A 27,108-nucleotide genomic window follows, 5' to 3' on the forward strand; every position below is an offset into this window, starting at 1 on the left:
TCCTCCCTATACTAGTGATCCTCTGCCACATGTGAATAGCAGTAATAAGCGCTGATCAACATGCTTTATTGTCAATCGGCACTCGTTAAGAGGACCAAAGCAATGCCTATGCAAAATAGCCCCCACACCTAAATTTAACGTATGCCTGCCCGGATCTTGTCTTTGGAGAATGGTTTTCCTGCAAGTGAAGCAAATAAAATGTCCTCTGCAGAAAATTTATTTTGTCATCGAGTCTAAGTTACAGCTGACAATGACATTTCATCACAATCAGTACAGGTTAACAAAGACCAAAAATGTAACTATTGTACAGTCTATTCACAGAAATATTAGTACAAAGCAACAACTAAGTTCCTGCTCAGTAATAAGTCAGAAATCCTGAGGAATAAGTTTGTTTCGGATCATAAAAAAAATAATGTAAAACACCACATTAAAATATATTACACAATGTACTACAAGAGCTGCGGCCGAGTCTGGCCCCGAATCCATACAGATGGAAGTAGCAATACTCATATGTACCTACTAGGTGCTCCCTAAGACCACGGCAAGACCTAGGTGGTAAAATCTTATGCAATAGACCACAATCACTACTAAAAAGTATCAGTAGTTACAAACATCAAACACAGTTTAGTACTTTACATGAGTGTAAAACATTTTAATGACACTATAAGTTGTATTTAAGATGGTAAGGATTAGAGATGAGCGAGCACGCTCGGATAAGCCAGTTACTATAGCGAGCCTTGCTCTTCTCGAGTAACTGCATTCTTGTCCGAGCAGGCTCAGGAGGGGGGATACAGTGAGAGAGATCTCTCTCTCACCCTCGAGCCTGCTTGGACAAGAATGCAGTCACTCGAGAAGAGCAAGGCTCGCTATAGTAACTGGCTTATCTGAGCGTGCTCGCTCATCTCTATTAAGGATCCCATACGGGTGAATCTGTGACATGAGCTTGGCTACTTAAACCTCTAGATTTCCAATATTAAAGCTGCTTTGTGGGGAAAAGGTAGAATAACTTCAGTAAGCAATAAATAAGTGACTATACAATCTTACTATTCTCTGCATTAACCCAGCATTCTGTTCCGACCTACTTATTTTAAATAGTTTGCCATTTACAGTTAAAACTTTCAAAAAGACCGTAAACACCTCCGGGTGCGATCTGCCATACAAAAACACCCAAGATCAAGGTAAGACAATTTGCTGTAATCTTTTCTAAATAGAGCATTAAAATAATTACTAAAAAAAAAAAAACCATTAAGACCTGAATCGAACCATTGAAACAAAAAATAAAACGAAACCTCACACTAGAATATAAAACGAACTAAAAGTCAGTTTAACACTTTGAATATAGGTCTCCCAAAAAAGCTGAATCAGCCGCATTACCCGTGTATACAGTAGATTATAAAGAGATCAATCGTGACGAGCATACTTCAAGTTTTTCATCTCTTTTGTTCTCAAACAGCAGACAGATGGTCCGGTCATACACAACAACCTACGAGGGAAAGATAAAGCTCAGGAGCATGGAAACAAAATCTAATCTGTCTTCAACTGCGTCAAAGTTATTCATGACCAGAATAGAATGGATGGTCAATATCCGCTTTTACCGGCTCCCAAATATTACTGGAGACATAAATTCCAAAAACTGTTCCAAACAGTGTCTTACCAAATGTGCAAGGTGCTTCTGATAGAGATGTAAAAAAAATAACAGTGTTCCAAGTCCATTAGCTTTCATGTTATCACGCATGTAAACACAGCTTGAAGCCAGCCTTATAAGTCTAAAGGCTTGGTAGCTCGCAGGAAAGTTACTCTTGCTATGGGGTTCTTTGGTGATCCTCGGTAGCGACTATGTTCCCTCCCAGACAGGATGCGTCTCTTGTTATTACTGGGTGCACTAGAAGAGCGATCAGATTTCTTGCAGGAAGGTCGAGATGTATTCTGATTGGTCAAATCCTCCAACACAGTTTTTTGTGGATTTGCGGGGCTATTAAGGGAGCCGATTATAGGATGATTTGGAATCCTAAAGTTTCCTCGAAAGGAATAAATAGATTCATGATTGCCTTCATCAGCTAAGAACATTTCAGATGACAGCGATCCATCATAGCTAACGGCTTTTACCATTGGGGAGCTGGTAGCGTTTTCCTTCTGACTGTTCTCCACTTGTTTTTTCACTCCAGACATGGAATTTATGCGGCGGACAGATTGGCGTACCGGTGTGCGCTCGAATTTAATAGGAGACTTCATTTTTTTGACAGAACTGTGATCGTTTAGGCAAAGTTTATTGAAGTGCTGAATATGGTCAGACACCCTGCTGCTTCTACGATGAGGCTTAGGAAGAGGATCCTGAGAAGCCAAATACATAGTTTGGATAGACACAGCCTTCTGCAGTATAGGCTCTGATACTGGCAGTGCGTCATGTGCATTGCTAGTGACTGAACACAAAGGCTTAACTAAGACACCAAGTTCTTCCGTGACGCTTCCCTCTGTCCATTGTGCAAATACTCTGTCACCGATACCGTCATTTTCCTCCACAATCTTCAGTAGAGCCTCTGAAGCTTGAGAGATTCCATCCAAGCCGGCATCCTGTGTACTCGATTCCTTCTCAACAAGACTATTCTCTTCCTCGGATGCAGACTTACCTTTAACAGCATGAAGCTCATTGTCTAGACTGGAATCCTGAACTGCGGCATTAATAAGAGGATCGAAGATGGGGTCAGGATTGTTTTCTACTCCTGCACACTTTGAACATTCAACAATGGCGTGAAGATCATTCCCGGATTCTGTAAATGCCTTTGTGATTTTCTGTACGGTGCTATGCGCTTCACACTGACCTTCCTCACAGAGGGAGGAATTCTGACTCTCTTCAGATCTTGCTGTCAGAGATATCAGCTGCTTGGGCATGGCCGGGGGCTTTTCAGTAACCAGGACAGGCTCAGAATAGCAGTTTCCAGCACAGAGGTACCCGCTTATAGGGGTCTCTTTGTCACACAACTCACTAACAGGATGAGGTCCAGTCCAAGACATTCGATGACTAGAGGAGTCAGATATTTTAGGGGTTAGTAAGTTTTCTTCTGATTTGCATATTGTTTTTGAGCCTGTGAAGAACCAGAAAGAAGAACAACGCCATTAACTGTGGTGAAAAGATCTACAAGAGTTTACTTTTTGTCAATATTAAATTTGAAGAAGCTATTCCAAAAACAGACTTCTCGCCTATCCACAGGACAGGTGATAAAAGTCTGATCGGTGCAGGTCTACGGCTGAGATCCCAACTGATGCAGTATACAGTCTGTTGTATACTTCTAACCAGAAAGGCTTTACGCGTGGGCAGTCCCAAAACATATGAAGCAACGTTCTTGGATGCCCACACTGCCTGCAATAATGATCATCTTCATGTGGGCACTGATAGAGTGAGGTATCAGCGTGTAATTTTTGTGAACGTTTGCGGCACTCACCCACAGTGATGTGGAGAGTGAATGCAGTGGCGCCACTCCATTCATTTCAATGGAGCTGATGGAAGTAGCTGAGTACAAGTGCTCAGCTATCTCATTCAGCCCCATTGAAGATGAAAGGAGTGGTGCCACTGCATTCACTCTCCACATCACTGTGGGTGAGTGCCGCAAACGTTCACATGAGGTCTTATTAATAAGGTAATATTAATCTTATTAACACAATACAGCACAGCAAACAATGTTGCTGCTAAGGCCTCATGCCCACGGCCGGGTCAGATTCCACCTGCAAAATATTGCAGCAGAATCAGACCCGGCGTCCCCCAGTGACTCTATACTCACCTCTCTGGATCCGCTGTGTCTCAGCCAGCGAGCATGCGCAGTGCAGCAAGGGGCTGTGACGCGGATTTTTGCGGTACTTCACAGTGCTCACTGCAGAAGTATTACGGGACTGACGGCTTCCATTGACTATAAAGGAAGCCGTCCACGTCATTTTCCGCACAGAATAGAACATGCTGCGATTCTTCCCCGTGAGCAGAAAAATCGCAATTGATTTCTGGTCATGGGCTGGGGAGAATAGTTTACCACACCATGTCTATGGACAGACATTACTGCGGAATTCCCGGTGGGTGTCTGATCATGAATTCTGCAGCGATAATTCGTCCGTGAGCATTCGGCCTTAGGCTCATACATTTATATAGGTTTATCCAAGAATTCAGTGAACCCAGCACTATTCCATAGGTCCATTTATTCTAGATAAGTTCCAGGAACACAGAAGACTATTATACTTTGGCTGCACGTTGCAGTGAGAGGTGATGCTGTACTGTGAAGAACGTAGAGAATACCACTTGACATTTAACTAAACTGAGCCGTGGTAAAGGCATAGGAGGTGAAAGAAGGCAATAATAAACTGGTATGTTGTAAAACCAATAGGTTCTTCTCTACATTAACTCTTATTCCTGCAACATCCTTTATTAGGTCTACAATAATTTATTTCATATTTTTGTACCGGAACATTTTTTTTTTTTATAATGACGGCTCTATTTGCAAGTTCACAATACTTCACATGATTGCACCTTGTTACTGCTGACACTAAACCTGGATTGAGGCGCCCATCTCTTACCTGTACTTACAAATGGACTGTCAACTGGTGAAGAAACAATATCTGTCTTGTTAGCAGAAATATTAAGTTCTTGGGATTTTGCAAGTCTCCAGCCAATATTTTGGGATCGACTACTGGAAGAAAATCCAACGCTCTGGAGGAAATAATAAACACAGTATAAGAAGTTTCTCTCTTTTTTGGAAAGATTCATAAAAAGACAACCTGTTCAGCAAGATGTAATAAAAAGACATTAGTTTTATTGCAGTACAAGCAATTAAGACACCTAATCATTATCCATGTATCATATATGGGGTTCTAGTGCCTGTTTAAGGCTGCATTTACATGGCTAAGTAAAGTGTGAGCGTTCCGTGCATTTGTGCGGCACACAGAACTCACAATGTATTATTACCCATTATTTCTAATCAGACACTGTCCAATCAGTGCTGGCACTGGACTAAGTAGGGACAGACACTAGACAGACCCTATTCACAAGAGCATTTAGTGTGAACATTAAAAAGGTTTTATACAGTGCAAATAATCTGCATCCTCCACATTACATAGTAATTTAAGAGGCACTATATGGTTACTCAATTGTGCCACAGATATCAGAATCAGAGCAGAGTGCACGTTTCTAATATATACCCCCAAAGTGCAAGTCATTCATCCATACAACTCTAGAACCCCATTCAAGAGCAAAACAAGAAGGGGGGGGGGGGGGTTGAAGGAAGTGTACAATTATGTGTACAGTCTTAGTGGTTACTCCTATCAGAGAAAGATGGGCGATTTACTAAGACTGACGTTTCATACATAAGTCTTAAATCAGCAGGATGCTGGAGTTAAGCTATGCCAGATTTGTTAAGAGGCACATAACTCTTAACAATTTAAGAACTCTAGTTCCCATGTAAGCAGACATAGATTTCTATTATAATTTAAGTCACTTTCTGGCATAAATTATAGTCACATTAACAAGCTGTTGGAGGTCCCACCCCCTTCCGGTGAGCCCTGGCCACTTTTTAAAAGTCTGGTGCAAAACAAGGCTATTTGTTTGGTGTAAATTATTTGATAAATCTGCCCAATATTGTATTATAGATGCAGGTCCCACCTCTATCCTATGCCTATGTTGAGAACGGGGTCACCCCACCTACATGGTGAGGCAACTACTAGCCCATCCAGGCGAAGAATGAATAAAGGGATGGCTTCATCTCTTCATTCTCTGCCTGGATGCAATACCCTCTGGGACCCCTGTTCCTGACATAACTGTGAACCTCAGAGGAGTAACCCACATCAATAAGAAATCTATAAAACATTTATGGCACATCTTGCAGATATGTCATTAATATCTACGATGGGAATACAGTTTTAATACTACAAGCAAAAAGGTTCTTTTACACTGCCCGATTCGAAGGTAAAAAAGGTCCTCCGAAGATTCCTTCTCCTGACAATTGGGCCATGTGAAAGGGTCAACTATAAGCCAATAAGTAAAAGATTTGAGCAGAGCTATATGAACAGCAGCTTTCCATGTACACCTACCAAATCCTTGCTACTTTTCCCCAGACTGAATCTTAGACGAAGCGACCGGCGCACCAGCTCTGCCCGACTTATTTTAGGAGAGAAGCAGCCAGTTTTCCCCGAGTCCACTCTGGAAGTAATGCAGGAACATACAATAAATGCTTTTTTGTAAACCTAAAAAAAGTTTGACAACATAGCCATTACAAAGAATTACCTGTGCACTTTCCGGTTTTCTCGCCTCTTGCTTCGCCTTAACTTGCTGGCTGATGGTGAAAAAGAGGAGTCTGATGCTTCAAAAGAAACACAGGGGCTTCCATCAGCCAGAGCTAAATGGGACGAATAGAAAAAGGAATAGAAAGAGTGAAACTTAAGGATGTGCCAAATGCCAAAGTGGCATTGATGGATTTCTTAAAACCAAGTGCCAAAAAATAAATGGTGCAGTTGACCATAACCAACCAGACTGTTCCTTACTTTTTCGATGGGCCTCTAAAAAAAAAAAATGAGACCATGAATATGTTCAGTTGTTATAGGAAGGAGCCATAAATTATACCAAAGCATAAACCAGCCTTATTTCATTCTAATGCATCTGTGTTAGGCTGGGTTCACACGGGGCGGATTTGCAGCGGAAATGTCGTCCGGAATTTCGCCGCGGTAAATTCGCATGCGGCCGCTAATCCCGGGATTAGCCAGCCATGTGGGCGAGATTTCTCAGAAATCTTGTCCACACGGGACAGCAAATCTGCCGCGACAAGGCTGGCACTGTGGCGCGGATTAGCCAGCCGCAGCATGCTGATTCTTTCTCTTCCTCCGCTGCGGCCGTGCTCACCTCTTTGGGAGCGCCAGCCGCAGCGCAAGAGCGAGCAGCCGGGCAGCTTCAAAACCCACGGCTACGTGCCGCAGGTTTTGAAGCAGCGCTTCTCCCGGCAGAAATCTCGCGGTTTTTCGCTGCGGCCAAACCGCGATATTTCCGCCGGGAATCCGGCGTGTGAGAACCCAGGCTTAATATCTAAGTGTTATAACATATCCTCTAATCCAGCGATTCTCCAGCTCTGGGAGGCGCCGTTGGAGATGCAGTTTTGACAGGTGTGATCACATATTAACCACTCGTGCTGCAAAGACTTTGCTCCGACTGCTGTAGTGTTTGGAAGCGTATATCGGCTGGCCATGAATATGCTCGTGGGAATAAGCCCTTAAACGGAGTTCAGGGGGGAAAAAAAATGACATTTTGTCCACTGCTGAGGTCACAGTAGAAAAAGTTTAAGCCCCACTACAATCGATTACAAACTGCAGCTTCTGTGATGCCCTATAGGCAATGCAACAAAGCTATGAACTATAGACCTGCGGCCATCTAAATATTTGTTATGCAATATTAAGAATATATACAAATTCTGGATGTACAACTTTAGTGTTATTTTCTCATCAGTTCAGTCTTGTTCAGAACTGTGACCGATGGATTTGGCTTTAATCAATGGCCAGCCTAGCCCATAGGCACCACTGAGATGACACTTCATGTTTTAACCTGCATCACGTTAGACAGTAACACTGATGGAGCCATTCGCACTAACTACTGAATCCACTTTAAGAGCAACTTGTTACAAAACACGGTTACAATAATATAGGAAAATGGTAATATTCACCAGAGGCTGGAGATGAAGCTCCACTGAACAGACTGCTTGGAAGCAGTTCAAAAGCCAAGTTCTGTTTAATGGATTTCCTCTTCTTAGTAGATATTCCCAGAGCAGAATCTAGAGGCAGTTTTCTTTTAACACTTGGTGTAAGGATTACCGGAGTTACCATAGAACTCAGAACTGGAAAGACCAGAATACAAGGGTCTCCAAATATGCACTACGGAATTTAGGGAACATGTATACATTACAAAAATATCAGCAATTAGCCACAATGTTAGAAGCAGGCCTCACTCACATGGGTCATTAGAAGAGTCATTAGAAAGCAAGTAAAAGCATTTTCTATGCAAAGCGTTCAAGCTGTAAGTAAAATGTACTCCCTTATTCCATCACCATGGATTCAAGGAGGTTTCGCAGCATTGTTTCTTCCGGTATTTGCAGCTGCATCTGCGATGGAACCTCCGGCTGGGAGGTTCTGACGTAGACTTGAAACCCCCCTGACTCATCTGTGTGTCTCTCACCAGTGGCCAGCATTTTAGAGGGATTTTTCAACATAAAACCATTTTAGGTAAATATGTAAATATGACTAAACATGCATGATTGCAGTGAGGGATTAAATGATAGAAAATGCTTTATAAAATGTACACTGCTCCAAAAATAAGGGAACACTTAAAGGAGATGTCCCGAGGCAGCAAGTGGGTCTATACACTTCTGTATGGCCATAATAATGCACTTTGTAATGTACATTGTGCATTAATTATGAGCCATACAGAAGTTATAAAAAGTTTTATACTTACCTGCTCCGTTGCTGGCGTCCTCGTCTCCATGGAGCCGACTAATTTTTGGCCTCCGATGGCCAAATTAGCCGCGCTTGCGCAGTCCGGGTCTTCTGCAGTCTTCTATGGGGCTCCGTGTAGCTCCGTGTAGCTCCGCCCCGTCACGTGCCGATTCCAGCCAATCAGGAGGCTGGAATCGGCAGTGGACCGCACAGAAGAGCTGCGGTCCACGGAGGAAGAGGCCATCTTCAGCGGTGAGTAGAGAAGTCACCGGAGCGCGGGGATTAAGGTAAGCGCTCCGGTGAGCTTTCTTTACCTCCCTGCATCGGGGTTGTCTCGCGCCGAACGGGGGGGGGGTTGAAAAAAAAAAAAACCCGTTTCGGCGCGGGACAACCCCTTTAAGCACCACACTATAACTTCACGTCACTTTAAGAGAACTTTTCAGCTTGAACATACTGAAAGTCTCCTGTAGTCTGTCACTTTTTTTAAGCCCTATAAATTAAGCTGACCCATTGTTCCCCCGATGTGAGCGCTGAAAGCCAATACTACATGCACAGAGCAGCGCCACCATGTAGTCCGCCACTATAAGATTAAAATGGGCAGACTACGTAGCAGTGCTTAATGTATTCAGCATCGGGTGTCAGCACCCACACTGGGATGGGAAAGGGAATGACAGGGAAGGTAAATATAAAACTTACATCCCGACTCAACGGGTCACCTACTTTAGGTGATACAGGTACTGATGTATCCTTGCCTCCACCAGAAATATGGGTGGAGGCCTGCAGAGTGACAGGTAACGCCTTGTAACGGTCCCCAAAGCAGCGGATTGGCTGACGTTCTGTTCTAGGGTACAGAGGCCCCAGAGCTTCCCTGTGCTGCTACCTTGGCTGGAGATGTCCAAACCAACTTGTTATTGGGACCGGAGCAGAGGAGATCCTGTCTTCAGCAGCTGCATCCATCAAGCCATGGTGCTAGCATGCCCCTGTAAAGCGGTGCTGCAGAAGGACTACAGCACAACGGCGGAGAGAAGGCCAGCACAGGAGCGCCGACGGGACAAGGCAGAGCACCGAGGTGAATGACAGCAGTCAGGCGGCTGGGGAAACGATGGCACGGGGGCCTCAGGAGTGGCGCCACCGCCAAAGATCAGCCGGCACCTAACATGCTGTCTGAGGGGGCGGAATACAGCCATTAGGGGTACACACATGCCACACCTGACAAGTTCACAGCTGCGACCTGACATGCTATGTGCGGCGGAGGGGTGCTGATTACTCTGTGTGGGGAGCAGCTGGGACCTCGGGAACTCAGATGCTGACAGCCGGGATGTTACATGCTGTGTGTGCAACATCCAATACACTGTTAGGGGTGTGACATGCCCCCTCCCCTATAACTGCACCTAGCCAACCCATGTCTTCACCCTTTGCTCCAGTGGAGACAAGATACACCAGTAACTGTGATATATTCCCTTTGACACTCTTCCTCTCACTCCACTACAATTTCATACTCCTAAAACCAACATACTCCTCCTTACTAGGAAATATGCAGAAACAACCTTTTCATCTCTTGCATGTCAGCTTGTTTACAGTACACTAGTTTGGGAGTAACCACACCCTTCATCCCATTAATCCTTTATTTCTGTGTTTATCCAGTTGGTTTATTTTATCTCACACTGTATAAGCATTGTATTTTTCACAGAGACCTGCATACCTTCCTTTATCTAGTGTCTATATTTGTTATTCAATAAAAAGGTGATTGCATTAAAAAAATGCTGTCCATTCTGCAGACATCAGGTTACAGAGCAGGAGTTGAGAAGATTGATATATACAGTAGCTTTGTAGGGAAAGCTTCAGTATAACTCGTGATTTATTCCATTAAATCTCTGCTTGTTCTGAGCTGAACAGTCCAATGGGCGGTCCTATTAGTGAATGACAGCTACTTCTGTATGCACAGTCTAAGGGCTTATTCAGATGGGCATATATTGGTCGGGTTTTCATGCCCGGATATATGCTGCCCCTCCCTGCAAGGGGAGGAGGTGGGACGAGAGCTAGTGCACCGAGCTCCCGCCCCCGGCCACTGTTTGCAATGGGCGGGGGTGGAACGTAGCTCCGTCCCCATCCCTCCCATTGAAAACAGTGGCGAGGGGCGGGGAGGGGGCAGGAGCTCAGAGCACTAGTTCCCCGTCCCGTCTCCCCCCCTTGCAGAGAGGGGCAGCGCATATCGGCCAGGCGTGAAAACCCGACCGATATATGCCCATCTGAATAAGCCCTTACACAGATCACTGTCAGTCGTTGATAGGACCACCCATTGGACTGTTCAGTTAAGAACAAGCAGAGATTTATATGAATAAATTATAAGATATACTAAATTTTTTCCACAAAACTAGATACAATTTGCTCAACTCCTTCTCTATAAGACACAGAATGAACAGCATGTTCAAACTTTTAATCTTTAGGGATATCAGCCTGCCCAGTAAGGAAGCATAAGCGGTTGTGAATCAGCTTTACCTGCTTTGGTGCAAATGGAAGTGGCTACAGGTGCGCTGGAGAGGTGACAGCAGAACAGCAAAAACAGAATGGTTTTGCAAGTATTGGCCACAGTTAGGCCCCCTGTCCACGGACGTGTATTCGCATTGCAATGGAAAGCGCCGGCCCCTGTCCACGAGTAGAGAATCATTGCGATTCTCCGCTCGCGGCGGGCAATTTGCAGCATGCTGCGAATTGCCCCGATTCTCCACGGCCAGCCTATCTATCAGACAGGGCTGACCGGCAGAGATTCCGCGGCGGCACATGCTCCTGGGCGGCGGCGATCTGCCGCAGGACTTTGCAACGCCCGTGGACAGGGGGCCTTATGCTCTCCTTATCTTTCCTGACTGATTCTTTTCTACTGTCCTAACTACTGACAGCATGAGGCGATACCTGCAACCTAATTACGTTGCACAGGTAGACATGCTTATCCAGAATGCTACATGCATACCTGGCGTCACAAGAAGATTTGCGGTGTCTCTCAAACAGCATGAAAAAGATAACAGGACACACGGGCGTTACACGATGAGCGCTGGATAGGGTTGTAGCAAGACATCAACCCAGTACCAGGACTGGTATTCACTCCTTTGTGTAAGGAGAAACAGAAGAAACATTGGAAGAGCACCGCAAAATGACTTCTGCAGGTTTCTGACGAAACTCACAGACAAACCCCATGAGGGTGTCATGAGGGTCAGATGTCCTGTAGTGGGACCTGTGTCCACAGCCCAGTACTATGCAGCTCAACTGGCATCCACCAGAGTGCACCAGATTTGGCATGTCAGCTATTGGTGTCTCATTCTCTTCACAGATCACTTGTAATTCTAGAATAATTCCTTTAAATTCATACCTGATGGAAGAGACCCGAGTAGTCTTGAAAGCCTGCGGTAACAGTTCTTCTCGCTAGCCATTATCTACAAGATTATTTTGTTCCTCAGTAACATTTAGTTCTACTATCTCACACAGTATCTGGCTTTTCTCTTTTTACTGTGATGAAATTAACACAAATTGATTTGCTGGAGGATTTGGATTCTAGCTCTCGATCGGTTGATGGTTTTGGTTTCCACTGACGTAATTTTGTTGTCAATGAATTACACAATTTTCATCAGTAAAGATTTCCCACTAGAATCTATAGTTTATGAAAATCTGATGCGTGATTTAGGTGTTCCCTTAACTTTTTTGAGCAGTGCATTTGAATCTTTTATTTTGTATAGCCAGTTCTAAAATGCAAGCAGCCAGCATCCTACATATTACCAGCAGTTACCTACCAGTCCTGTCTGTCTGAGGAGTAGAGGAAGGTGTTCTATTAGTTTTAAGTTTATTCAATGCTCCACTAACAAAATCTGAAATGCAAGATATAAACTAAGTATTCTTCCATAAATGCAGGTGCCGCACAGAATGGGCTTACACTGATTAAAAGCAGCACAAAGCTTGACAGAAGACTATAAACACTCAGCAAAAAAAAACAGGCAAACCTATGATTCACAAATTAAAGCCTGCAGTGTGCCCTCTACTAAAGTCCTTTTAGAGGAGCAGAGTTCTCAGCCCAAGCTAACAAACATTAATAAAAACTCTTTTCATCTTCTTTTACAGCGGCTGAAATCAGCATATGGGGATAAATGGTTGCAAGTGCAATCATTCATCCCTATAGGCCAGCTGTGCATCTCCAGGTTCACATAGTGAGATGTACCGCTAATCAGCATTTCTATGCGCTCACTGAAATGGAATGATCAGATGAGCGATCGAGCATTGGGCGAATAAGCGTTCAGAGGAAAGTTTGGGCCCAATAATCTGTATGTGTAAAACGACTTATTAATTTTAAATTTGGTCTACACGTACTATAATTTTCATTGGTTCTTATGACTGAGCCGAACAAGCAAAAACAAATGTTGGCCCTGAAAGTTCATTAATCGCATGCTGCGATTTTTCGTCCGCGAGCAGAAACTGGAATTGGGTTCCGCTCGTGTGCATGAAGAATCTTTTTCCATAGCATGCTATGGAGGGTTATTGCTGTGGAAACCAGAGGTGGACGCCTGCCCAGGAATCCGTGTAAGTGAGGCCTAACACAGATAATACTCAAAAGAGCCAACCGACAGTAATGGGAATGCAAAATACTGACTCAGGGCCCTTTTACACTGAATAATAATCATTCAGATTCTTGCTACATCACGTGAATCTGAACTATAATCATTTAGTGTACATACCGGCAGCAACTGAATGCCACATGAGAACTTATTTGTCATTCAGTTTTTGAAGGCATAAAAATCAAACTAAAGTCACGTGTTAACAGGCCATTATTTATTAACGACGACCTGTATACAGTGAGTGGAGGCAGGCAGCTGCATCGTTCTCTGACCCGTTCCACCTTTATTTACTGAGTTAACCTCCCTTCTGTGTAAACGTACATGAGCCATTACTGCTGTGACAACTGTTCAGCTTCAGGGACCCTTAACAGGAGTTTTTAAGTTTTATGTAAATAAAGCCAAAATGCTGCATAAAAGAAAAGTTCTATGAATAAGGCCGGTCTCACAGGACTGGATTTCGATTGCAGAATGCGCGATAGTCACTCACGCAAACAATATGCGGCATTCCACATCCATAAACAGAAATAGAACATTTCGCATGTCTGCTCACGCAAGAAAAAGAAAAAAAAATTAAATTGTGGCATCTTCTATTTTTGTGCAGATCGCTTCCAGTGACATCAATGGAAACAGTCCAATCCGCAGCCCTTCCGCAACTGACATTGCGGAAAGGTCACGTAATCTGCATCATCACCTAGCGTTGGAAAAAAAATAAAGAATCTGTACTGCACATGTCCGACGGCGAACCATATGGACCATCTGCATACAGATTAAATACAGGTCCAGCCTTACACATTTTGTTTCAGCTAGTCACCATTTTCAAGATACCCATTTGTTATCAGTAACAGAACACTCGTTTAGATTCAGACGCTGCAAACTAATTAATGAGCAATTGGTCTGCCTAAGCACTGACAGTATGCTTCTGCAACATAAATATATACTACACTGCAACTAATAGTAAAGAAGCTTTTTATAGAATAGATGCAACATATTTGAAAAAGAAAAAAAAAACTAATGCTCCAAATTAATGCTTAAATAAGGCATTTCCTGTTACTACAGACAAGATATAACTACCACAATGTATACACAAACAGAAGAGCATACGTTTTAGTCATAGTTATAAAAGACGAATGTTTGGAGAAAAAGTGCATTTTGTTGTCGTATAGCTAAATTATCTTCTCTGTTTATGACATACAACATCCATTCTTCAAAGAATACCTCCAACACTTCTCCGCCTCCTCCTCTTCTGCTCCCCAGGAGACTCCACATCGTCTTCATAAGCATCAGCTCCAGGAGTATCTGCCCGCATATCCACTCCCAGCATGGCTGGAATCTTTTCAAGAAGGAAATCAGGTACACAACCTGGGGTAAAAAAGTTATCAAGGTGACAAATAAACAAGTGGAGCATGGTTCATTGACAGTATACCAGTGCGGTACAAGTGCTTCATATAGAGGTGTCTACCGCTGTGCAATGCAGAAAGCCACACTGCTGACAATATAGACATGTCAGGTTGTCTTATGGTCACATTATTCAGTACAGTATTTTGCATCAATATGTGTGAGCCGAAACCACAAATGGAACCTGCAGAGAAAAAAATGTAGTGGAAAGATATCACCTCTTCCATATTTTGGATCCACTCCTGGTTATAGTGAATACTGCTGCAAAACCGTGACCGAAATCCTCTTATGAAAATGGGGCCTAACTTGGCACAAATGTCAGCGGATAGCAGCAAAGCCGATCGGAAGATACTGCAGGGCAGCAGAGGGAAGCTCAACGTGCCCTGAGTAAGTTAGCAGGATGCTGCTGACAGTGACCATAGTACAACAGTCTCCTGCTGTCAGTGTAGGATCTCACCAATGTCTGCTGAATGGTCGATAAGAGTTTTCACAATTGCTGCTTGAATACGAAGCTTCTTTTCGGTACTGGAAGATATCTTCTCGCTGTCCTCAGAATGCAGTAAGTTAGGAGCAAATATCACTGCCAAGTTATTGCTGTTCATTCTATTTGAGTCACATCTGCAGGGAAAGCAACACATTATTAGTTACCAAATAGAGCAACTCCAAAAACATAAGATTGTGAGGCCGACTGGGGACAGTGAGCGGTGATAAGTTATTTACAGTGCTATGGAATGTGTTGAAAGATGTAAACTATCTTCAGGACAGATCATGCATTTCCAAAAACCACAACCAATCAGGTATTTGAAGATGTTAAGACTTTCAGGTGGGCGACATCACGTTCATTGGTCATGTGGCCTTTAAGCAACTCAGCCCTATGCAAGTCAATGGGCTTGAGCTGCTATACCAACTACAGCCACTACGAAATGTAAGATGCTGTGCCTGGTATATAGTGAAGTGGCCACTGCCTCTTCAAACAACTGATCGGCAGGTGTCCGGGGCATCAGTTCCACCGATTGGATATGGATGACCCCTTTAATTAGACACATGACGCAATCACCTTTATTATTAAAGGGGTTGTCCCGCGCTGAAACGGGGTTTTTTTTTTTCTCTCAATAGGCCCCCCGTTCGGCGCGAGACAAACCCGATGCAGGGGTAAAAAAAAAACAAAAAAAAAAAAACGGATAGTACTTACCCGAATCCCCGCGCTGCGGCGACTTCTTACTTACCTTGCTAAGATGGCCGCCGGGATCTTCACCCACGGTGGACCGCAGGTCTTCTCCCATGGTGCACCGTGGGCTCTGTGCGTTCCATTGCCGATTCCAGCCTCCTGATTGGCTGGAATCGGCACACATGACGGGGCGGAGCTACGAGGAGCAGCTCTCCGGCACGAGCGGCCCCATTCAGAAGGGAGAAGACCGGACTGCGCAAGCGCGTCTAATCGGGAGATTAGACGCTGAAATTAGACGACTCCATGGAGACGGGGACGCCAGCAACGGAGCAGGTAAGTGAATAACTTCTGGATGGCTCATATTTAATGCACGATGTATATTACAAAGTGCATTAATATGGCCATACAGAAGTGTATACCCCCACTTGCTTTCGCGGGACAACCCCTTTAACAATGCTTTTACACACCTCATAGACACAGAATGCAGAAAGTTGAAAAAGTATCGCAAGATGGATACTGTCTGATCAGGCATTAGGCAGGAGATGAGCATAGTTGCAGAAGTCCTTTCCTCATCACTTCCCAAATTCTGGGCCTTGAACAAAGCGCCCTGGAGATCTGCAGGCAGTATAGGATCTGGCAATTCCCTGAAAAACTGCTTGAAGATGCTAGCAACATCACAAGGAGGAGCTTCTGAAAGATCATCTTCTCCTTTTTCCAGCATTGCCTATGAAAAGCCACAGGGGAAACACAAACATGTTTTACTGATCACCTACTGATACAAGGTTTGGTGCCCCTATACGTATAGACCAGGCATACAGTGCCATCCAGGACATCCCCCAACACTAGAATAGCAGTTGGCATTAGTGTTTTTTATGAACAATTCTTTATTTACAGGCATTACATTAGTTTTTTTCATGAAAATCAAGGTAAAGACAGAAATAACGATACAGTAAACCTAACCACGTAGTACGAGGAGCTGGGCCTACCTTTAGAAGTTTCTGCCTCACAACTGATCCAGACTTCCTAAACAGTCCTTCGGTGTGACCATGATCCTCCAAGTAGTTGCATGCCCCAACAAGAAACCTGGTGCAGACAGAAAGTACAGTCCATATTTTAGTTATTACAGTAAAGCAAAAAACTTCCCTAATTAAGAATCACCAATTCTTCGGCCGCATTCACTCCACATTTTTCACTATGCATGGCGGGAGGGGCGTCCTACTATTGATCTCCTTCTATGAGCCTAAGGCCTCTTTCACACAAGCGACACGATATTGCAGCTTTGTCTCAGTGATTTTTTTGAGTTAGTGATGCTTTTTCTTGAGGATAGTCTCGCACCGCTGCCGCCCTCGATAAAGTTGAGCATTTTGTTTTATCGCAATAGGAGTTTCTAATGTTAAAATTGTATTGCATTACACGAAAATCGCAAGTTTGTGTGATGCAATGCCATAAACAAGGAGGCTCCATAGGGAGACATGAGAGATTTTTTAAATAATAATAAAATAATAATCTTTATTTGTATAGCGCCAACTTATTCCGCAGCGCTTTAAAAAAAGCACATCGCAGAAAGATAGGACATGCCATGTTTTTTTTCCCCTCACAACATAGCATCAGTGAAAACATCGCTAATGTGAAGGAAACCATTGAAAAGCATGGGTTTCACAAACGTGTTTTATAGCGTTGTTGCATAGCCAGAAAAAACGTGCAATATTGTAGCCTCTGTGAAAGCGGCCTCAGTGAAGAGGTGCTAAAAAGCAATGTCTCACTTTGCTGGCTCCAAATCATCCATGTATTACTATATTTATTGGGCTGTAATACACAAATTTTAGGAAGAAAGAACCTTACTATAATGTAGTCAGGCATATATAAAAATACAATACTCATCTCCCGCTGCTCCCTACCACCAATCGCTGCAGTCTCCTGTTTACAAGCGCTTCAGCGGTCACATGGATTGTTTACCCACATGACTGCTGCAGCCAATAGGAGGCCAGACAGGGACGTCCTCAGTGACATCCCCTAAACCTGAATGGGGCATCTACTGAAGAAGCCCATGTGAAAGGTTTATGGGACATCACCGTGTCTTTTCTTACCTGTCAGAGGCCGTGGCACTGGACTGCTGCCACAGTGAGGATATTTATTATATAGTTTTGGCCACGGGCGACTAAAGCTATATAAAATCATTAACTTTGAAAATCCCTTTAAAATGTAGTAGTAAAGAGGATAGCTACAATGATTATTAATAAGGTCCAACAGCAGATGTGTTTAGACAAAGATAATCATCCAAAAATCACTCAAATGAACGATAATCATTCAGTTTAAACGCGAGCCAACGACTGAATGGCGAACGAGAATAGTTCTGCCCTAAAGATTATCGCCGGCTTCTCATTGTGTTTAAACACGAATGATTCAGGAATTCACATAGGAATGTGAAACACTGAACAAGAAATGAACGAGAATTTCACGATTCCCTTTCTAAACAGGCTGCATGAGCGTTAACGAACTGGTAATGACGTCACCGGCTCATTTGTTTAGGCAAACGAGAATCATGAGGTTCTTGTTCAGTGGTGATTAAAGGGGTGATTAAAGTCCCAATTATCACTGACACACAACAGAAGACTGACGCACAAAGGGGTCTTTATCAAGCACGTGGGTTGAAGCTTTGTGTGCTATATGTGTGGAAACTTATTAGATGCTGGCCAACTGTTACTTCTCCGAATACTGCACTGAGCACACCATTACACCGCAACACAAAGGATTGGCCTGTGCATCCTACAATTGCCTTGCTGGAGCTACAATTTGACTGTCAGCTAATTCTTCAAGCAGGATATTATAAATTATGGACACGAAGAAGAAAAAAAATCCCACAATCACCCTACTTATGAACACGAGAGAAAATAATTCACTCACGCTGGTATATATCCATACGCTGGAACACTCAGCTGTGGCAGGGTATGAAGAGGCACTCCAAAGACCTTACCCTAAAGAAAAACAGAAACAAAGTTATTGATACTGAACACCAAACAAGATAAAGTAGTTAAACTTACTGACGCAACTCTGTAAAGGTCCTTTTACACAGGTTGACAGTCTTTTAAACAACTACACGAGCGCTGACATCACAGCTAAGGTCATTAGCGCTCGTGCAGGGTATTAAGGCCTCATGCCCACGGCCAGGTCTGATTCCGACTGCAAAATCTAGCAGCGGAATCCGACATTGTGCCCTGGCACTGATCCCGCGTACCTGTCAGTTGGCTTCTCTCTCTGCTCCCCAGATGTGCTAGCTAGCGCGTCGCCGCACTTGTGCAGTGCAGAGAGACGTGCCGGTGATTACGCGGATCCACCATGACTCGCACTGGGACGTGGAAGCTGTCCATGTGAGGCTTGCACTAGAATATGGCATGCTGTGATTTTGCCCCACGAGTGGAAAAATTGCAGTTGATTTTCCGCTCATGGGCATGGAAAAGCATTTTACTTGCATGTTCTATGGGGAGTACCGTATTTTTCGCCTTATAAGATGCACCGGTCTATAAGACGCACCCCCGTTTTAGAGCGGGAAAATAGGGGGGGGGGGGGGGGGGGAAATCAGTACTCACCTTCCCGGCGTTCTGCGGCACTGCTGCAGGCTGTCGCTATTTCCTGGTCCCCGGCAGAGCATTGCTTTCTGGACGCAGGGCTTGAAATCCCCACCTCCAGAAAGCTAATACTGTGATTGGCTGAAGGCGCACGTGTGTTAGCCAATCACAGCCATTCAATGATGTCATTGAATGGCTGTGATTGGCTGACGGCGTGTTAGTGAATCACAGTATTAGCTTTCTGGAGGAGCCCTGCGTCCAGAAAGCAATGCTCTGCCGGAGACCAGGAGGGAGCGACAGCCTGCAGCAGTGCCGCAGAACGCCGGGGGAGGGGAGTACTGATTTATTTTTTTTTGACAGGAGGAGAGAAATCTTCTAACTGATCGCACATTTGTTCACGCGATCGCGAATTTAACGCGCAATCGCGTCCGCGCTAAAAATGGCGATCGTAACGAATTTTCGCCACATTCGCTTTATAAGACGCAGGAACTCCCCCCCCCCCCCCCCGCTTTGGAGGCGGAAAAAGTGCGTCTTATGAAGCGAAAAATACGGTATTTGCTGCAGAATCTGGAGGCGAACGCTCACTCTGGATCCCGCAGTGCAAATATGGCCGTGGGCATTAAACTGGCTTTTCATCCACTTCTCGCTCAGCGCTTTATCTCTTATGGGAAGCGTTGAGTGGGAAGAATTTACACAGAACGAGAAGCCAGCGAGCCAACAAAGCATCGCATCGTGGCAAAAGTCACATGATTTTGTCGCCCGTGTGAAAGCGGCCCTAGAAAATACAAATAAAAAAGTAAAGGTCAATCTCCTTTCATCTACCTTCTTGTATGGATGGAAGGAAACAGATGTTACCGTACCTTCGTGCACTCATCATGAGAGAGGAAATCACATGTATCTTCCAAACCCCTAAAAGTTACATTGTCTACCCAGCGGCTCTACTTCAATCAGCAGTGCAGCCATTAGAAGGCCTCTATACACAGTTTAAAAGTTCTCCCCAAAATCCCCGGGACGCATACTGTATGAGTACAGTCTCACCCAAGAACTGAATGTACAAAGGGCAAACTTGTAGAATGAGCAAATACTCCAGCCATGGGACTCCTTAAAGGGAAAAGCCCCTCCTGCTGCCTGTCATCAGTTATACCTTACTGCTGCAGCGTCCACTTCAGGGTAAATGCAGTATTACATACCATTAAGGCCTGGCTCACACGAACATATTAGCATTGCGTATTAAGCACACATGATACACGGTAAATGGCGTCAATGAAAGTCCATTGATTTGTATTGTTCCACTCACGCTTGCATATAATGATTGTGTATGTGTAATACATGAGCACAAAAAAGAATGCAGCATGTTATATTTTGCCACATATTACGCACGCAAATGAGACCATTGTTCTCTACGGGGACATAATAAACGCCAGCCATATGCAGTTACGAAGCGTCAGCACAGGAAATTTAAACAAAAAAAGACACAGGAAGTCTGCGCCTGTCGGCATGCGTGAGATACGCTGTTATGCGCAGTACTATATCGCTGACTTACGTGGCAATAGGCCGGCTCAATGCATACGGCTGTGTGGGCCTAACTTGTATTTCACACCTTCTAATCTCTGCACTTTCTAAGCTTGGAGGTCCAATGGGCGGTCCTGTCAGTGACTTTCTCATACATAGATTTTTTATCTTTCTGCTTTTTGTCCCCAAATTGCAGAGTTTGAATAGTCAAAAAAAAAAAAAACACTAGTTCATGTGCCAAAATGCTTGGTAGTATTAGTGCATGCGCCTGTCCGTTTACATTCTAACACGGCTTCTGCCTGACCGTACACCAGTGCCACAAGTGGGTGGCTGCCATGTGTCCGGCTGCCATCTCTCCTCTCACTTGCTTCTGCAATCCAGGCAAGTGGGGCAGGTTTCACATTTCATAGAGGACTCTGTACAAGTCTATGGGCCCATACCGTAACCCGTACGCCTCCCATCTCATAAAGTGGCCCATTCCCTAAAGGCTGGTTTAGACACAAAGATTATCGCTCAAAAAATCATTTGAGTGATTATTGAGCGATAATCGTTGTGTTCTTTTTACAGCGCAAGGTGATCACTCAAACGTTGAGCAATCACCTTGCGTTCCGAGCGGAGGATGCAGAAGGCAAGTGAGGTGGCCCCGCTTGTGTTCTGCATCCAGCAGTTTTCTGCACGGAGCGCCCTGCTGTTATACAGCCGAGCACTGCATGCCAGGTATGAAGAACAGAGCTGGACCGCTCTGTTCTTCATACTCAGCCCATGATCAGGGAGCGGTATACAGCTGAAACAATAGTATCAGCTGTATCCCGCTGTAAATCCCTGATAAGGCTCATCACAAGAATACGATGAGCGACGGCTTAACGAAAACTGCACAACGTAAGTGCAGTTACACACAACGATCATCGCTCAAACGGCGGCTTCTGAGCGATAATCGTTGTGTCTAAATGGGCTTCAAGATAAAAGGCTTGTGCGCACAGCTGTTTTGCAGCTCTACATGCTATGGAGCCTTTACGGGGCTTCCATAGAAGCTCTGTAGGCCTCCTATTCCAGATAAAGGCACGTGGAGGTCTCCTTTGGTTGGATTTCATACAAGTACGACAAGAGAATTATGGCAGGCTCCACCGGACTAGATGTGTACGAGGGGAGATGTAGAGTCCAACGGAGCCTGTAAAACAGACTGTATGGCTGCAGATGAAGGCCGTCTGCACACAAGTGTTTGTAAGAACCAGCACCGCACACCCGGCTCTGCTGCATGAAGCTATAGGAGGCACACCCACAGGTAAGGCGTCCTGATCAGAGGCTTTTTTCAAAGAGTTGACAGTGATTTGTAAATTTCAGAAAACGCCTCTATTCGAATATGCAAAATCCTTGGATGGTCGCCAGTGACAGGTGAAGGTTTATGCCGCCCGCTGACAAGGCAGGTTCTATGTAGAAGGGCTCGCGTACAATGTGTAACCATGCAAGTCCAGGCGCGATGTAAAGACAGCGACACACACTGTACTACACCAGGAGTCACCCAGGGACGAGTCATTCTATCATAAGCCGAAAAACGTAACGCACTTCATCAGCTGTGTATGGGAGATCACGTGCAACTGTCAGATGTAACGTATAGCCGACAGACGCAGAATGAGCGCACGTGACTGTAGTAATTAGGGCACAAATACACGGGCGCATACGCCAGTATGCTCACCGCTACGGAGTGTATTAACGCATGAATCCAGACTTTCTTGGATTATTTAAACACTTCTCTATTGCACGCGAGTTTGGAAACAAAACAAAACAAAAAAAAATCTACAAAAATACTATATAAGGTATTACATGTGAGAAAAGATGGGGCGGAAGCTACCAGCGGGCGAGAATGAGGATAGTGAAAACTAAACCATTAAAATCAATGGTTTTATTCATCCTGTCAAGAGGCCGTGATTTTCACGGTGGCAAAATGGGACAAAAACATGGCCAATTATTCAAGCCCTCAGAGCCACTATACAACAACTAAGGGCTTAGGTCTACAGACAAATGCAAAAACTAGTGCCATTTTACAAATACGGAGGACTTTCACTCTGACAGGGTGTGATACACGGTTCAAAAACGCCCGTGGACATGAGCCCTAAGGGTGACGCAAGTTATAGGCAGAAATGGGGCAGATTTATGAAACCGTCTAGGAGGAAAAAACCCAAAACCTATGCCCACTTCACAAGGGGCGTATTTGCGTCCGCAATACGCAGAGAATAGAACCCACTGATTGTTTACATGGAGACAAACAAAAAAAAATCTTTTTTCTGCACATTTGTGCACCCGAAGTCCCTATAGAAGTCAATGGGGGGGGGGGGGGGGGGGGAAGGCACGTGCCATATACAACAGCAGCATAATTGTGCATGGGAAAGAACACTTCTGGAACCATTTCAGTGGGTGCATATTTGTTTGCCACGCAAATCCACCTCCATCAAGGGCCCAAATAGTACAGTAAACTACACCAGAGCACAAACAAAAACAGTTTGCACTGCAAATACTCAGCAATCAGGCAGGCAAACACGCACACGCTCATGTGAGGGCACCTTAGTTGGCCCTAGTAACCAATCACAGCGCAGCTTTCATTGTACCAGAGTTGAATGCTGCACTGCGATTGGGTGCAAACAATAGTTTTTCTTTTAGACTGGGTTCACACAGGGCGGATTTGCCGCAAAAAAATGGCATGTAGAATTTCGCTGCGGCAAATCCACCCACGGCCGCTAATCCCGAGCTTAGCTCGCCATTTAGACGAGATTTGTCAAAAATCTTGTCCACAGGGGACGTCGAAACCATTGCGGCAAAGCCGTCATTAGCTGGTGCTGTGGCGCGGATTCCCCGGTCACAGCAAGTCCATTTTTCTTTCCGTTGTGGCCGCACTCCTCTATGGGAGAGCTGGCCGCAACGGAAAGGCATGCTGCCAAGCTGCTCCAAAGCCTGCGGCTAAGTGTCGCGGGTTTTTCGCTGCGCTTTCCCAACAGAAATCTCATGGTTTTTCGCTGCAGCAAAACCATGAGATTTCCGCCGAGAATATGCCCCATGGGAACCCAGCCTTAGGGCGGCTGCATACGAGGGTAAATCGCCACACGCATGTAAGAGTTGTACAGCACGCAGCATGTGCATCAGGACATTGCGTACTCGCTGCGGACCACTGATCACCAGGCACTATCTCAGCGCGCACGGAATTCTCAAAAATGCTGCGATCTTTATTTTGCGCAATGTGTGTGTTTCCGCCAGCCTATGTCAGATGGGCAGAGCGTACGCCGTAACAATACGCTGCTGTGAAGGCGCCCAGTTTGGTGATCCCACAGCCCCTATACTTACAGCCGCTGCTCCTCCTCTCCCGTGCTCCGGCCGCGGTTTACTGTTCCAGTGTTTGATCTTAATGCCGTAGGAGCGCAGCTGCTGGATGACCACCAGCCGGGCCAGGTTCTGGTACTCGGGAGCCTGCTTCATCCTGTCTGTACCTGCTCGTCCTATACACGGTCCTCACACTGCTCTTTCTGTGTCCACGATTATTGTGTCCTCCGTCCAGCCTCACTCTGCCACTCTACTCCATCTACACCCGTTACCTGCTATCCCCGCCGCCGCCCGTCTCACTTGCTTTGCCCTCTGAGGTCTCTCCCTGCCCGTCCGCTCTCGGCTCCGTTTCCTTTCTACCCGCTCCTGGCTGCTTTGTTTTCATTGGTTAGTGCTGGTTCAAATCTCAGGCCCCCGAGGTTTCCGTGGTAACAGGGCTGTCCCGCCGCGCGCCTGACCGGACAAAATAAAACTTTCCGGGGAGGTGATTGGCTTTTGAACGTTATAGTGTCACGTGACGCGATGCGCCTACAAAAGCGCCCTTCAGTAATGGTTGCAGGCCGGCCTTGTGACGTGTGAGGAGAGCAACCACAGCTCTGAGGAAAGTGCGTCCTGGCCTGCCGCCTCTGCAGGAGGCTTACCTCACAGTCTCACTAGCTGGCAGAAGCCTGAATAATAATCGTTCAGCGGCAGGATACAGGCACACGTACTATTATGGTTCAGTGGAAGGATACGGAATACTTTTCCACCCAATTTTCAGACTGACGTAGCACCCGTTCGTTTGAATGGATGTACGGACATGTTTTTTTTTATGTGTGATTTTTAGTTCGCATTCGTGCGAGATCTGTGTGTTTCACAATGCACAAATCATGCTCAATTTTCTTGACCGTGTGACAACAGCCTTACTTGGATGAATAGTCAGAGTAAAAAAATATCATAGCATGTCCTCTGCTTGTCCAAGAACGGCATATGTCAGTATGCAATCTCCCGCACACACGGAGAGGATGTTTATGTGCTGACCAATGCAAGTTCCACCGAGCGCAACTTTTGATTCGCCTGTGTGCACGTTCCCTAAATGCTGCCAATATAATTCGTGTGCGCTTATTGTTCATCGTTCCGTTTCTGCAGGCATAAAAATGAAACGCCGATCACCCAGCGTGAACAGGCAGTCGCTCATCTATGAACAACTAACTATCTGTTTACTGTGGATGGAGGCGGGCGACTGGAAATGATCTCCGGCCCGCTCCGCCTCCATTCACTGAGCCGTCATCCCTCCTGTGTCAGCATTTGGATGACTGATAGCGCTTCACCCCAACGATCTTCCAGTGTAAAAGTGCCCTAAAACTGTCATAACAGGCAATACTAGCAGCAGCGCTGATCTGAAGGAAAAGGGGAAAACCACTGCCCCCTCGTGATTCCAAACTCCCAAAGCGACATGATCAGGCACTCTCGGGTGACTTCCTCTGCTGACACTGGTCTCCAGGCAACTTAGTGAAAGGCAGTGTATAGAAGAGATGGAACCCCGTTTTACCACCCCACCAAGGACAGCAGACTCTGATGTTTATTCCCATTCCATGCCCTTTAACCCTGGTATACTTTATGACTGGTGGGCATGAGACAAAAAAAAAAAAGTATGCTCACCTGTCGTCTGCCACCTAGTACCCAGTTGAGCAGCACCCAGTGCCCCGTTCCAAGTTGTGGACGGCTGCCGGAAGTCAGGTGGCAGCTGAGGCCAATCGGCGGCCACGGCGTCGCCATCCTGAACTCTTGGCAGAGGGATAATGCAGCGGGAGCTGCTCAGTTGGGTCCCAAGAGGGACGAGACAGTTGAGTATGCTTTCTTTATTTTTTTTCGCATCCAGCAGTTACAAAAAAAATTCATGTAAAGATACAACCCCTTTAACCCCTTATCGACGGCCCCATTGGGAAACTACGTCCTCAGAAAGTGGGCCTTAATCCTAGAGGACGTAGTTTTATGCATCCTCTTTGGATTAATGCCCACTGGCCTGAGGACGTGACAGCTCCATGCTGTCGGTGCCCGCAGGTAGCCGACAGCATGGAGCTGTCATCCCAGGATACGGGCAGTCCCCCCTGGCATTGCGATCGGCGCTATGCAATGGATAGCGCTGATCGCAAAAAAGTAAATAAAACAGTGTAAAAAAGTAGTAATTCAGCTGCTATGATGGATCGGATCCATCACGGCAGCTGAAAATACTCACACGGCTTGTCGGCGGTGTCCCCCGGAGATCTGGACCTGCCGGCGGCCTTCTGCGCATGCGCGCCAGACGATGACGTCACGCGCACGCGCAGAAGCCCGGGTGTCCCCGGCAAATTTAAAATCTCCTGGCTTCCGGCTCCTGAAGGTAGTCGGGAACCAGGAGGTGTTACCGGGGACCACTGTGAGCGGTCCCCGGGCCCAGTGGATAGCGGTGATCGCGAAAAAGTTGAAAAAGTAAAAGAAAAGTAAAGTTTCACCTCCCCTCATGGATTGGATCCATGAGGGGAGGTGAAAATACTCACCCCCGGTCCTCTGCGATGTCCCGATGTCCCGGGACCCGAAATCCCCGTCTGCGCATGCGCGCCCGATGATTGACATCGGGCGCGTGCACAGAGGGGCTCGAGCCCCGGGATATTTAAAATTGCTCTGCTCCTGGCTGCCATGTGTAGCCTAGAGCAGAGGGCTGTCACTGGGGACATGATCACTGTCATCCAATGGATGACAGTGATCATGTAAAGTAAAAAAAAATAAATAAAAAAAGGGGTAAAAAGTAAAAAAAAAAAAGGGCAAAAAGTAAAAAAAAAGTTTTAAAAAGTAAAAAAAAGCTTGCGTTTCATCTCCCCCCACGGATCATATCCATGAGGGAGGATGAAATGACGTACCTAAGGCCCGCGGATTTATCCGCGGACCTCACCCCAGCTTCTGCACACGCGCCCGTCGCCAATATGGCAGGCGCGTGCGCAAAAGTCCTGGTAATTTAAAATTTCCCTGCTCCTGGCTACAAAACTTAGCCGAGAGCCTGGAGATTTCACTGGGGGCCGCGGTGAGCGATTCCTGATCACGTGTTCGCCGTTATCCAATGAATAATGGCGATCACGTAAAAGTTAAAAAAAAG

The 27,108-nt window shown here is 45.5% G+C and overlaps 1 protein-coding gene across 5 annotated transcripts; it reads right to left on the reverse strand.

Annotated features, from left to right (window-relative positions):
• Positions 1-757: 757 nt before the first annotated feature.
• On the reverse strand, positions 758-24,403 carry ARHGAP11A (Rho GTPase activating protein 11A). 5 transcript variants are annotated; one of them, XM_066608506.1, is made up of 13 exons: positions 24,021-24,391; positions 18,514-18,584; positions 16,596-16,692; positions 16,077-16,333; positions 14,899-15,059; positions 14,262-14,405; positions 12,231-12,305; positions 7,683-7,853; positions 6,517-6,531; positions 6,260-6,371; positions 6,067-6,175; positions 4,558-4,690; positions 758-3,083 (listed from the first exon to the last, which is right to left on the reverse strand). In XM_066608506.1, the coding sequence occupies exons 1-13, from the start codon at positions 24,150-24,152 to the stop codon at positions 1,759-1,761; spliced, it is 2,802 nt and encodes a 933-aa protein (XP_066464603.1). In that variant the 5' UTR covers positions 24,153-24,391; the 3' UTR covers positions 758-1,758. The 5 variants fall into 5 exon arrangements, with proteins under 5 accessions (XP_066464603.1, XP_066464605.1, XP_066464604.1 ...); XM_066608511.1 differs by having other exon boundaries at positions 2,905-3,083; positions 4,568-4,690; positions 24,021-24,403; XM_066608508.1 differs by lacking the exon at positions 12,231-12,305 and having other exon boundaries at positions 24,021-24,392.
• Positions 24,404-27,108: the final 2,705 nt, after the last annotated feature.

This window comes from Eleutherodactylus coqui, chromosome 6 (assembly GCF_035609145.1).
Source record: "Eleutherodactylus coqui strain aEleCoq1 chromosome 6, aEleCoq1.hap1, whole genome shotgun sequence".
Lineage (NCBI taxonomy): Eukaryota > Metazoa > Chordata > Amphibia > Anura > Eleutherodactylidae > Eleutherodactylus > Eleutherodactylus coqui.